General features: G+C 56.5%; 2 protein-coding genes across 2 annotated transcripts; both read left to right on the forward strand.

Moving 5' to 3' along the window:
* Positions 1–6,088: 6,088 nt before the first annotated feature.
* KVR01_006574 (uncharacterized protein) lies at positions 6,089–9,111 on the forward strand (the record flags this gene model as incomplete). The annotated part of the gene is made up of 7 exons (XM_044790309.1): positions 6,089–6,379; positions 7,260–7,371; positions 7,439–7,564; positions 7,681–7,705; positions 8,141–8,290; positions 8,644–8,772; positions 8,967–9,111. 7 exons carry the CDS (start codon positions 6,089–6,091, stop codon positions 9,109–9,111), a joined length of 978 nt encoding a protein of 325 aa, XP_044644005.1.
* Positions 9,112–10,636: 1,525 nt separating this feature from the next.
* On the forward strand, positions 10,637–12,116 carry KVR01_007082 (uncharacterized protein; the record flags this gene model as incomplete). The annotated part of the gene is made up of 6 exons (XM_044781470.1): positions 10,637–10,682; positions 10,738–10,910; positions 10,970–11,053; positions 11,110–11,458; positions 11,525–11,923; positions 11,983–12,116. 6 exons carry the CDS (start codon positions 10,637–10,639, stop codon positions 12,114–12,116), a joined length of 1,185 nt encoding a protein of 394 aa, XP_044644513.1.
* Positions 12,117–13,589: the final 1,473 nt, after the last annotated feature.

A 13,589-nucleotide genomic window follows, 5' to 3' on the forward strand; every position in this document is an offset into this window, starting at 1 on the left:
CTCGCCAGTCCGCGTGCGGGGATCCAGATCTCAGCATTCCACGTGGAATATTGGAATCCGGCGAATTGCATTTGTATAAGAATGCTCAGCGAATGTCTCTCTTTGTAATGAGAGATCAGACAGACGGCAGCGTATGCATGTTGTCAGCTTGGGGGGAAGGTTCACCGGCGCGCTGGCAAGGACGCCAGCCGCACATATCCTGGTAATAAGGGAGCGCAATAGTAAGCTCTTGAAATCTTCCCCTCCGAGGCTGATTCAAGAAACGAACAACACAGCATTTTATATGTTTCCAGCACCTAGATTATGACTCTGTTTTCTATCGCGTGACAGCATTTGGGCCCATGAATCCCAGTGTCGGGGCTGGAGCGTGCTTTGTACTATGTTCAAAAGCTTGTGAAGCCGTCCTGCTCGGGAACAGAAGGAATGAATCGAGCTCTGCTCAAAGTAGACAAAGTATTAACCAGTTGACGCTCAATTCAATAATATAGTAAGGTCTTGAGTGTTTACCACTGTACGATGTGCTCGGACGTATACGGAATGATAGAAGCGAAACCAGGTATGAAGGCGTCACCTGGCCATGTCCACGGGTATGTCTTATTATGTATACGGATTGTGAACGAAACCAGTTGACCACCTTAGCAAGAACAAAGTGCATGCACGGAAAGCCTCATTACATTTCGTCAACCTCAGTCTCGGCACGTTGCATGAGGCTGGTACGTCTACCTAGGTATCTTGAGGAAAGCCATATAGTTATACAAGTTACGCATAGCATCATCAAACCTGTCTTTAAAAATAATTCCCGCGTCGTCATTGACTGCTACTATTGATACATCAACGACAGCTGCAGTGGTAGGATCTCACCCCTTATCATCAAATTTTGTGTGCTGTCGTCTCTCACTGGACAGTTCACGCGTCGGAGACAATTCTGCCTTCCCCTCTGAGCCTCCGGTGGACCAATCATTTAATTTGATTCACACCGAGAAAGTCTCCTTCGTCTCCATCACCAAGACAACGCTGTTGACCGTTGCACCCTCCGTACTGTTGAAACCCTCTCTTCTATCGGTTAAATAGCGGAAGCTCCTCGTGCAATTCGATTTATGTTTTAAAGTTTAAGCAATCAAGATTATAATACAGCGGTCTCCATTGTACTGGATACGAAATCCGCCGCACACAATAATAATTCTCTTGACAATGTACACCGACTTCTACCGGCCTAGGACCAGCAGCAGCGGATTAACCTTTTCTAGGGACTCTCCCCGTATAAGGTTTCAAACCTTCTATGCATAGCCCTCGTACGGGCAGCGGTAAGAGCCGTTACAAGGTAACCCAACCCATGGCTAGCTAGCTGTCCCGTACGGGACCCTGGCCTGATACGAATGGAACTCGGTTGCGTCTTTTAGTGGTTTAGGAGCGCTGGCTCCCCGAGTCTCCATCAGTACTTATATCGACCCTGAGAGAGTCTGACAATCCCCGTAAAGAAAGCAGCCCCAGCCCACCCGCAAAAAGGTTCAATAGCCAGCGAATTATGCATGAAACTGCCCATCAGACCCCCTTTCCAGGCCTGCACGGGACCGTCCGCCGAAGGACGAGGGTTGGGTGCCTGGGGTGATCCTGCACGTCGCTCAATCGGGCCGGCACGTGAGGGCCGAGAGTGCTCCAGAGATGGCCCCAGAGCTACCACTTGGCTGGGATGGATTACCCTAATGCACCACACAGGCTGGATGATGGGCTGTTGATGTTGGTGGCGGGTGGTAGGATGAATGTGTGTGGGGTAGCCCTGGCCTTCCAGTCCAGGCACGCTTGCAAGAGCCGTTCATCCTTCGCATTCAACTGCAACACCAGCAGGGAAGGGGGGCAGGCGAGACCTGATCGGCAGCACCAGCAAATGGGAGGGTATTATGTACTGATGACAGGAGTTGCTGCTCTGTTGTTGCTGCTACAACCCAAAACTGGCGCACCTCCGCCGTGACAGTGCGTGGTCGTGGACGTCACGAGAGAGGACGGGTGGCTAAGCTTGCAGGACCGCCGCTGTCATTTGTGACGGGCCACTCGCGGCGGCGGGCTCGGTATGATGGCATCGGTGTGGTGCCACCTGGCTGCAGCGATCAAGAGAGCTTTCGATTGCTTCGCTGTCGCAGCAAGCTGGAGCACACGCCTATAAACATGGCAGCGCTACACACGCAGCGTATGGATGCGCCATGGGCTCAAGCTTGTGCGCACTTGCTTTGGAGCCCTGGAGGCCATCGTGTGCACCGGTCGTGAGCCAATGCTTTGCCATCACTGTGCGAGTTCTGCATATGTGCGTGCTGACTTTGGAACGTCATGAATTGCAGACAAAATGCCACCGCACCAGACCAGCGGTAATAGTCCAACGATGGGCCTGCACGGCCACAAAAACAGATAGTGTCTACATAGTATGTGAGCCCACCAGCTCACATGCATGATTAGCTAGGAAATGGTAAAGCGTGGGTATTGCTGACTCATCCGCTAGAAACTGAGTGGATCATTGTGTAGTAGATGATGTGCTTGCTTGCTTGCGAGGTCATCATGCCGTCCCACTGGGTCACATCATCTTCAGTGTTCTGAACCTTGACTTGCTGGTCATTGCGGAACGGGCATGGCCAGCCATTTTGGCGAGACTAGGAAGGCCGTATAAGGAGCGCCGCGTTGCCAGGATAAGGGCCAATATCTTGAGCGGTTGGTTGCAGCGTTGGGATCTGAACTGAGGGCAGAGGCGCCCAAACCAAGGTGAGGTGCTCGCCAATCAAGGCGCGGCTCACCGAAAACGAAAGGTTTTAGATCTTGTACCTGGGCTGCCGCCTACCGATCTGTGTTGGGAAAGCCCCACAGCCTCTGAGCTCACGATCACATGCAAGTCCCAGGCTATTTCAGGTTCTTGCACAACGTGGCTTGACAGAGGACCATTTCTAGGTGACACATGGCCAGGGAAACGAATGTTCACGATGTTTCTTCTTTCCTAGCGCCAAGGACGGCTGAGTCTGAGCGTGACTGTCGGGTCTATCCGGCGGAATGCAGTGTAGCTCCAAGGCAGCCCGTCGCGATGTGATTGAATGGTGCAGGGGACAGAAAGTTTCGCTGTGAGACAAGTCGTAGCTCCCTGGACGGTCCGTCGTGCTGGCATCTGATAGAAAGCTCCGACGCCGCCGCTGGTGATTTGGGCCCGGCGGCCCTTTCGGAACTGACAGGCTGCAGGCTTCTAGGCCAGCGCAGGTTCTTGCTGCTACGTGGACCTGCAAGGTCAGGCCAGAACCGAACATTGGCTATTATTATTATTGAGGCTGTGGGTTCCTAGGAGGCCGAGTCATGATCGAGGCCAACGGGCTACCAAAGGGTTCCTATGGACGATCAGCTGCAACGGTGGCTCCATGAGGCTGGCTTTTGCCAGTGTCAGCCCTACGAGCCGGAGCTCGACGCCGCCCAACCCAAAAGTGAAACTTCCGAAGCATAAAGCGATGGCAGGGGATCGCAACACGAGGTGAGATTGTTGAGATATGCTCTTTGTGTGGGCCAGCCGTCGTGTGAGCGAGCTCGACCTCGAGGGAATCCCGCGCCGGACACACTGGCAAGCGAGATGACCTGCATCAGGCGCTTCGGGAGGACCTGCTGTAACTTTGGTAGCAGCAGCCAGAGGTGCAGCGGCGGCCGGGATGATCATTGTACGGCACGAATTGCTTTTTGATCAATGACAAGCAAGGCAAGCCTGGCAAGGGGTTGTGCATCTACAGCACAGCACAGCACATTTTGCTGCTGCTTGGAACGCGTACCCATGAGGATAGCATTCCTCGTCTCTGCAAGTCTCAGAGTCTCCTTGCGGGCTGAGAAATGTGCGCCGGGAGCGTGCTGATAAGCGGTGATATTCGGGTGGCTCAACCTATTCATGTCTCAGACAAATGGCCTGGCGAGACAGGGAGCCTGGGGGCCTGGGAAGCTTGGAAGCCTCATCAGCCCGTCATCAGCCCGCGGCGCTCGCGAGGCGGCCGCCACCTGCCACGACAGCTGCAAGATGTTCAAGCGACAAGCGAGGGAGCGCCACCATCATGAGCCATCGTGAGCCCGAGTGGCCTGGTCTCAGAGCTGTGCACGCTGTGGTGTGGTCCCTGACAATTGCGTTAGAGTAAACCCGCATCTTGCATCAGAGATGGGGTGCTGACAAAAAGTACGCACTCTGAGGGCCGTTCCAGACCGACCACCACATGGGCAGAGGGGGCCTGGGGGGCCTGGGGGGCAGGCCGTTGAAGCTAGATGAAAGTCCAACCTCAAACTAAAGGCAGGATTAGCGCGGTGGGAGTGTCATGGGACGCCTTTTTGCATAGCTGATCCCTGAGCTCCCCATGCAGCGGTCCGGGTCGTCTGGCTGTCGGGCTGTCTGGCTGTCTGGCTGTCGGGCTGTCTGGCTGTCTGGCTGTTGATGCGGCAGCCCCTCCTTGCCAGCATTCGACGCATGTGAAATCGTCATGAGCAGGCGCTGGACGGGTTTTGCTCGTGGCAAGAGGGGCTGCGATCGAAGTATCTAGGTACATGTGCCTGATAGGGGACGGAGAGCTCTGTCCTACTGTGCATCTGGACAAAGGCACAGTCAGCGCGAGGGAGTTTGTTATGCTCGACTTGGGGCAGAACTGCGGAACTTCTGTCTCTGGACCACCGTCTGGGTGCTCGGAGACCCCTTTTACGACCATCAATTATCACCAGGAGGACAAGCTGACAAGGTGGGAGCCAACCTGGCAACGGGAGCTCGGTGCGGTCGGAGGAGACGGCCACGGCCACGGTCATGTACCGTTCCGTACCGTACCGCGCCGCACCGTACCGCACCGTACCTACCGTACGGAGAGACAGCCAGGCAGACCTCCTGTGACAGCTGCCGCACCCAAGCTGTGCGCTGTGCTCGGCCGATGTGTCAGAGGGCTCGTTGACGTCCAGCACGCATGAGGGCGTTGAGGGGCAAAAGTGCATTGGCACCGTCACTTGACCTCATTTTGGAGCAGCCCAGGCAGCCTGGCAGAGGGGCACCAGAGGGTGAGCAAAAGGTGTGGGTGGCCATGTGCTCAGGTCTTGCCTGCAAAGTCACACTCGTGCCCCACCATATTGGCAGCTGGCCCACACCACCCACCCCGAGTCCCCTCCCCTCCCTCTCTGTCTGCTTGCCATTGCTTGCTTGCGTGCGTGCTTGCGTGCGTGCGTGGTGTGGTTTGGCTGCCCCGCTTTCGACGTCGACAGCTGAGAGGCGTTGACGACACGGGCGAGCCTCCCGATGTCTCCAGCTCCCAGGCCGTTGGCTCGCCGTCGAGCACACAACACACAACACACAACACACATTGTCGGGCTCGACATGATGCAATTGCCACCAGTCTCAAGCCAGATCTGCTACCGAGATCCGGACTGTGCTCACCGAGTCCAATGGCCCAGGCTGAACCCTCAATGGCATCCGACGCGTCGTCCTCGCAGCCAGCCCAGGCGGGCCTTTGACCTTTTGCTCTCACCTGGCTCCTGAGCTTCGCAAGGGGCCAGGGCTGTTCAGGGCTGTTCAGGGAGCTCTCTCACTCTCACCCTCCATCCAGCCATCCCGCTCGAGAACGTACCGTACTGTTAGTTCCTCCCGCTACCTCTCTCGCGTTGCAGTCTGCGGGGAACGCCCATGTCGATAGATGGAGAGTCACCTTCACTCCGACTGGCTGGCGGGCTGGCCACCGTGTGCACCCAGATCGCACCCCTGCCGTGACAGAGGAAATCCTTCTAGGGTTGTCTCCAGCAACGGCACTACTGTACAGTGAGCACGTAGCGAGCTTGTGCAGCCCCCCTGACAGCCCTGGCAGTGCGGTCTACCAAGCAGTCGGGCACGTACGGTAGGGACTCGTGAGACCACAAGTATCTTGATCTAGCCGACATGACGTTCAACTTTTCCTATGCCGCCTGATGGGGGCACCGGGGGCTAGGAGGAGCTGAGCTGTCGAGGCGGCAGCAGGGCGGCGGACGGCCAACCGCCTCGCGCTGGCGTGGGAGGCGATGGTGCACGAGGCACGAGGCTCGAGAGCTCACTTTCGAGGTTCACGACTCCTGCCAACCGCAGATGATGCATCATGCAAAGGAGGGGCATTGCCTTCCGGAACTCAATCCTGAGCTCAGTGATCACGGGCTCGGCAGGCGGCAGATCCAAGATGCAGGGAGCTCAAAGCAGCCCGAACACGCACGCGCACACTGTGCCTTCACTCACTCACCACACGCGAGCCCACCACGACCACCTCTGTGGTCTGTTGCTACGCTGTCAGATCCTGCCAGGGACCAGTCGACCTATTCGATTGCCTCGATTTACGACCACGGTGGATGGCCTGCCGCCACCACCCTGCTGCTGATTGCGTATTGTGTATGCACGTACCGATCGACTCTTGTCCCGGGGGAAACAGACCTCTCCCTCGAATAAGATTCCGCTCGCTGCTCGAGATAGGGAGGCTCCCCGGGTCACACCAATGCCTACGACTGGATGGGTTTATCCCCGTTTGAGGTGGTCCTTGGGTTGCCATGGGACGTGCCTGAGTTGATAATAATCTCCCGAGTCCCTGACTTATCAGACTAATCAATGCCGCGACGCAATCGAGCCTTTGACTACGGGCCGCGCTCTTGAAGACGATACTGCGCATCGAGTGCAGTACCTTGCCATTGGCGATGAATCCGTGCTGGGTGGCCTTCTCATTGGGGAATCGAGGGGTGGAGGGGATCGCAGCGCGACCAGCCCGCCCGCGGTTCCGAGACGAGCAAGCTCGGCGGCTCACACCCTTGCCCAGTTGGCCCTCACCGGCCCCAGGCCACAGGCGCCCACGGCCCAGGGGGGCCCCCAAGCTCGACGCCGCCCGGGCAAGCCCTTCCCGTCACGTTGTACCGAGACAGTTCCTCGCGAATTAGTCAAGACCCTATAGGCACCGAAGATCCCCTGTCCTCATCATACGGGATGTCACCGAAGGAAAGCGATGACCATCCAGGCCATCCAGGAGCTGCCGGACGACACTGACCCTACAGGGCCGGATTTTTTTTATAACAAAGCGGAAGACCCTGCAGGATCGGGTCACTCAGCAGATCAACCAAGCCTCCTTTTTTGACTTCCGCTACGCGGACCGCTTAGCGCCTGTCGGCCGTCTCAAAAGAGGGCACATGATGAACAGGCTCCGTTTTGAGCGGGTCAGAATGACAGGCGAACACAATCTTGTAGTCGGGACCCGCTAGCCTAACCATCATTTCTTCAATGGCAGAGACCGGCAGGCGTCCCTGCCGTCATCTTGACAAGGCCTAGCCGTTACATGATAGGCCCTGAAGGGCTGCACTCTGCTGCATTGCATGTTCGCGGACGACTGAGGGACCAAGGTGATCTCGCACCCAAAAGGGGAAAGGCAGTCAGGCACACAGGCAGACGGGCATGCTGGGCACACAGGCACACAGGGTACACAGACGGGCAACGAGAGCCTGGTGCGAGCGAACGTGGCCCACACACGCACGTCGTGCATGCACGGCATGGTCAAGACCCGGGCTGAGAGGAAGTCAAGCCGTTGCATAAAAGGTAAACCGACCAGCAGGAGTGGGCTTGCACGTTGGCCACCCGCCGGCCAGAATTGAGCCTCAGTCACCGACAAAGGCACTACTGTGGTATGCCGACGTAGCAAACTGTATCATCAGGTGGCCCGACCTGGACCGAGAGCAGGTCAGAGCTTCTTCAGACCTGTAGCGGCGGCCGTGGCCACGATACACATATACTTCCGGATTGGTAGCGTGCTGAGCACATAGCCTAGCCACACCCTCACACCAGGCGCAAACAGACAGACGCGCGTGCCACAGGCCTGTCTGACGGCCAAACCATCTGCCAGGGGGTTGGTTTATGGTTATATGTAGAAGCTCTTGGGCGTGTCCCGAGCCCACGGGTTGCATGCCGCGCTACTCTCTGCTCTGCATGGTATCCTGATGCTCAAAAAGGGGTGGAGGGGGGAGGGGCGCAGACTGCGCGAGCCCATACGGGATAGATGAGGCTATTCGCTGCTACGTACTTGGTACCTATTTCTGTCTGGGACCGGGGTACGTCACTTGAAGTGGTCATGCACCCAGCCTGCGCTAGCCTCATCACACGATGCGTCCTGTCCAGGACTCCAGTTCCAGTCCAGTTCCTGTCCCAGCAGTCCCTCAAAACGAAACGAGGCGCCAATTTCCACTTCCACTTCCGCACTTCCACCCTCTCACGCTCTCACCCGGACCGACTTGGAACACCTCGTACAATATCTCGTCGACACCGTCAGTCAGTCACTCAGTCGGTCGTGCCGTGTCGTGCCCTTGCCGTGTCGTGACCTTGACCTTGACCTTGGGACCACCTCCTGGACAAGCAACCAGCCCGCCCATCCATCCATCCCACCTCCCTCTCTTTTCCTCTACCACACCTTGCCGTCGACCTGCTTCTCAACCACCCCTCCTTTTTACCCAGCTAGCCATCTAGCCCGCCTGCCCGCCCGCCATCCAGCCAGCCGTCTAGCCAGCCAGCCAGCCAGCCATCCAGCCAGGCCTCTGCTTCTCTCTGACCTTGGGACTTGTCCATCTTGGTCTGCCTGCACCGAACTCATCCTTTGGAACCCGGGAACCCGTGCACCTGAGCAGCAAGCAAGCAAGCAGCCAACGCCCGCCTCGGATTGGACCTGGGACCTGGGACCCGGACCTTGACCTTGACCTGGACCTTGACCTGGACCTTGACCTGGACCCGACCCTGATCGGCCCCGACCTGACCTCGTAAGTCGACGCCTCTTTCATTATTGCCGCAGCACGCTGGTGCAGCTGGTAAAATCCCACCCTGCCACAACGACTCATCCATTTTGCGCATGCAATTGCCTTCGTATCATTTTTGACAGCACCTGCTTCGTACCGTCGAGACCCCTATACGAGGCGTTCTTGACTAACCGTGGTTGGTTTCCCATTCGTCTCAGGGCAGCTGTCGAGTCCTCCTTACCCCTCACTCACCTACCCGGCACCAGCCCAAAGCTTGACTTGGACCGCCCTCACGATCCGCAACCCCGTCTTTTGAACCCTCGACTCGAGAGAACCGGGGGCCTTAGCGACGTGTGCGCTTAGCGAACCAACCTGCCTTCGAATCGCCCTCAGCTTCAGCAGCAGCAGCAGCAGCTTGGTCAAAAATTCTCAGTCATTTGTAAGTACATTACTTGTCGAGCGTTGCAACTGTCTTGTCTGGGCCCAATGGCGCCAATTCGGCACTCAGTTACCCCTCCACCATGTCACGATGGACCCTTCGTGTGCCGTGAGAGGTTGGAGCTCGCTCGAAGGTCTGGCTGCCCAATAGCCGCTGTGCTTTGCAGACCACTCACTCGCCCGCTCTCAACCCTTGGCTGCGCCGATGAGGATAGATTGGGCGTATCGCGAACAGCCTTCTGCGACAACCACCCCATCCTCAGCCATCCGGCCGACAAAAAGAGACGCGTACGACATGTAGTGCACAGCACAAAATGGCGAGACTTGCGAGTGCCATCTCCCCCCATCAAGTGATTTCCCCCACCCACCCTGCACGTTGAGGCCATATGGTATACTCCTCCTCCGGGGGTCTCGCCTTGTACAACGTCATCAATCAGCATCATCAAAGGGGGCCTATTTCTTGATCCTCCCACACATACACTTCGTATATCTCGGGCATGCGTGGTTTTTTATGGCTGCGTTGCTGGACATGCACACCAACTCGAGCCCGACGGTCGCCACCGTTTCAGTCGCTCAAATGTCTGGGTTGCTGCAGCTTCACCTCAACCGCGCTGCGACTGAGCTGCACTGCACTGGCACCACAAGCTGGGATTGGACTGGATGGCGGCCTTGGGCTTGGCTGCCGAGCGAGCGAGCGAGCGAGCAGAGCGGTTGAGCTACTGCGCCGCGCGCCAGGTCTCCCTGTCCCTCTCTCTCTCTGGCCCCCCCCTCGCACCCATTCACTCAGCACTGGGCTTCTGTCCACTTTCAAATTTCTACTCACTGGGTCCCCCCGTCAATTCCAATCCCGCCTACCCACCCCTCCTCCCCCAGACTAGACTCCGTCATCTCTCTCTTCCTCTCTCCTCTCTCACAAAGTCACAACCTCGAATCCACCTCTGGACAAAACTTCAATATTCTGCATCGCATTTCTCCAGCACGCCGCCGTCTGTGCTACCGAACCATCAGTGTGATGGACCATGCAGCCAGGTTTCTGACCGTTTGAACCAGTTTTGATTGACAGATTTCTCGTTCGATCCCGACTCCGCGCCACACCTTGATCACCCGCATTCCTGGCGACCCACTTCATCCCGCCGCAACAACAAACTTGCCCACCTTGCCCACCTGCCCGCACGCCACGACTGTTAGTTCCTTCCTCGTCAGAACCAGTCCAAAAGTCCTGCAACCAAAGCCTCAGTTTCGAGTGTCTGTCTTTTTTGCATTCCTGGGCATTGGCAATCAACCCCCACGGGCCTAACGGTTGCTAGAACCCAGTCCATCTCTCACGAGACCTGCCTCCAACAACCGGCCTCGTACTGTTGCCCACCACGGCCCGCCTCAGGCGTCTCGATCTGCTTTACAACATCTTCTTGCCCGCAAAGCGGTAGCAACAAGCCAAACAGCCCTCAAGATGGCCCAAAACCGCCCTGCAGCGTTCAACAACCTGCGGATGGGAGGTACGCACCTACCGAGGCCCCGTGCCTCTTGTCGCCTTGCTAATCGGCGCCACAGAAGTCATCCGCGAAAAGGTCCAAGATGGAATCACTGGCGAGACGAGAGATCTCCAGTACACGCAGTGCAAGATTGTGGGAAACGGATCTTTTGGTGTCGTCTTTCAGACAAAACTCTCGCCCTCCAACGAGGACGCCGCCATCAAGCGGGTTCTTCAGGACAAGCGATTCAAGGTCCGCTGCCATTCGCTGCCCCTCGAGCTCTGGATAATGTTGAACTGACGGGGTCCCAGAATCGTGAGCTGCAAATCATGCGCATCGTGCGACACCCCAACATCGTCCAGCTGAAGGCCTTCTACTACTCCAATGGCGAACGGGTACGTTAATCAATCCTACAACGATAGTTGGGTGGCACTCTCTGACGTGCCTACAGAAGGACGAAGTCTATCTGAACCTCGTTCAGGAGTTCGTGCCCGAGACGGTGTACCGAGCCTCGAGGTTTTTCAACAAGATGAAGACCACAATGCCAATCCTCGAAGTCAAACTGTACATCTACCAGCTCTTCCGGGCCCTGGCCTACATCCACTCGCAGGGCATCTGCCACCGCGACATCAAGCCGCAGAACCTCCTCCTCGACCCCAACAGTGGCATTCTGAAGCTGTGCGATTTTGGAAGTGCAAAGATCCTGGTCGAAAACGAGCCCAATGTCTCGTACATTTGCTCTCGATACTACCGCGCCCCTGAGCTCATCTTCGGCGCCACCAACTACACTACCAAGATCGGTAAGGGCTGACTGACCTGCGTGGTTATTACCCGCGCATCGGAAAATATGTGCTAACTGAAGACAGACGTGTGGTCTACGGGTTGCGTCATGGCGGAGTTGATGTTGGGGCAGCCTCTCTTCCCCGGTGAATCTGGCATCGACCAATTGGTGGAAATTATCAAGGTGCTCGGTACGCCCACTCGGGAGCAGATTCGGACAATGAACCCCAACTACATGGAGCACAAGTTCCCACAGATCAAGCCGCACCCGTTCAACAAGGTCTTCCGCAAGGCCGACGCCAACGCGATCGATCTTATTGCCAAGCTTCTCGAGTACACCCCGACCGAGCGACTCGGAGCCATTGATGCTATGGTCCATCCGTTCTTCGACGAGCTGCGGGACCCAAATACGAAGCTGCCGGACTCGAGGCACCAGACTGGCCAATTGAAGGAACTCCCAGCATTGTTCGACTTCACTCGCCACGGTGAGTACTCTGTGTAGTAATGCCCCCCTCCTTTATGCTCAGCGGCTAATTTTTACAAGAACTGTCGATCGCCCCTCACCTCAACCACAAGCTGGTCCCGCCCCACGTGCGACCGGGTCTTGCTGCTGATGGTCTTGACATCGACAACTTGACTCCGCTGACAAAGGCAGAAATGCTTGCTAAGCTTGATTGAGCGCCCCCTGGTGCTCGACATACCTTCACACACTGGACTTGTCGGGAGTAGCAACTTTCTGAGAGGATGCCGGCCTCGGACGGTCTGGAATACCAACGTTGCGTTTGCTCACGGTCGCCGATGCGGTATTGACTTTTTCTCTGCTCCAATGCAACCATACTGGTGTATCCTCGGACGGATATGGGAAGTGCGAACCGTTACATACGATACACCACGACCACAGAAGCAGAAGCCGCAACTTGTACCCAGCCAACGAGGTAGCGAAGGCGGGCCTTTGACAGGGGCCCAGGAGGTGAATTCGAAAAGGGGGGCACTGCCGCCTGTCCCGTCAGAGACCCGTGGTCCTACGACAAATTCGAAGATGAGCATATCGATGAAGATTGGCGGGACCATTAGATTTCTTTTTCCTGCACGATCCGACGTGATTTTGCTTGTTTCTGTTCATGGCCGCCCGGAAGATTAATGGCGCAGGCGACCACGCGGTGACTAGGACCAAGACGAATTTTTTATTTTGCGGTGCGGCCGGACCTCTCGATGAAGACCGCCTGGGAGGAACTGGCGGGTTGTTGGGCCTTTGCTGGATGAGCGGCCACTTGAGTATTGAACTACAGTGTCGGACTAGGTGGCAGGAACTACTACAACATGAGCTGAGGGGTTTGCGGCAGGAGCCTGGTGACGGACTTGCATTGGGATACCAGCGTGGGCGAAAAAAACCCTTGTGTATGGAGGGTTGGTTGATTGGGCCAATCATGGTTCAAAAAGAATTTAAACCTCTTTTGTTTTTATCCTCGTCTCTTTTGAGGACAGCTTCATCAACCGGCTCGGGTCGAGGGAAAGGCCAGTCCTCTCACAGGGTTGTGATCAAAAGGGAATCCTGGGGCTGGATGTATTGCTCGGGCCACTCAATCGAGGAACAATAAAATAAAATGGGCTGTTTACCTTTTTGGCGCGACTACTGTGCAATACTGTAAGCGGAACGCTGATTTCTTGGCGATCCTCACCACCTCCACCCAGTCCCTCAACGTCGTCGATTGATTGATTGCACGGTTCTGCGCCTTGAGGGTTGCCATTGCTCACGGGCAGGCAGTTTCACTCAGGACTCTTTGTGTAACTGGTGTGAACTAGACTAGTCATGGTCGGCCTTGAGCAGGGAATCATCCTGTTTGTAGCACAGCGCAGCTCCATCTTTCTCTCGGGGGAGCCTCTGTGGGCATCATTGAAACTGTAGGTATTTGGACAAGAAGAACCAGACCACCCACACCACCAAGGCGGGACAGGCTCAGCTGATCGGCAGCTCATCTCTCGGACAAGCGCCCACCATCTTCCGTGTTGGTCAGGACATGTGCGTCATGGTATGTTTCAACAGCTATGTGGTGAGGGGTCATGACCACCCGTGCCTTGTAGGGGTGGTGGGAGCTGTGTAAGTAGTCAGTACGGAGGGAGGATTGGCACGATTTGTCAAGGCGAGGGAGC

Source organism: Diaporthe batatas (genome assembly GCF_019321695.1).
Source record: "Diaporthe batatas strain CRI 302-4 chromosome Unknown Contig00007, whole genome shotgun sequence".
Lineage (NCBI taxonomy): Eukaryota > Fungi > Ascomycota > Sordariomycetes > Diaporthales > Diaporthaceae > Diaporthe > Diaporthe batatas.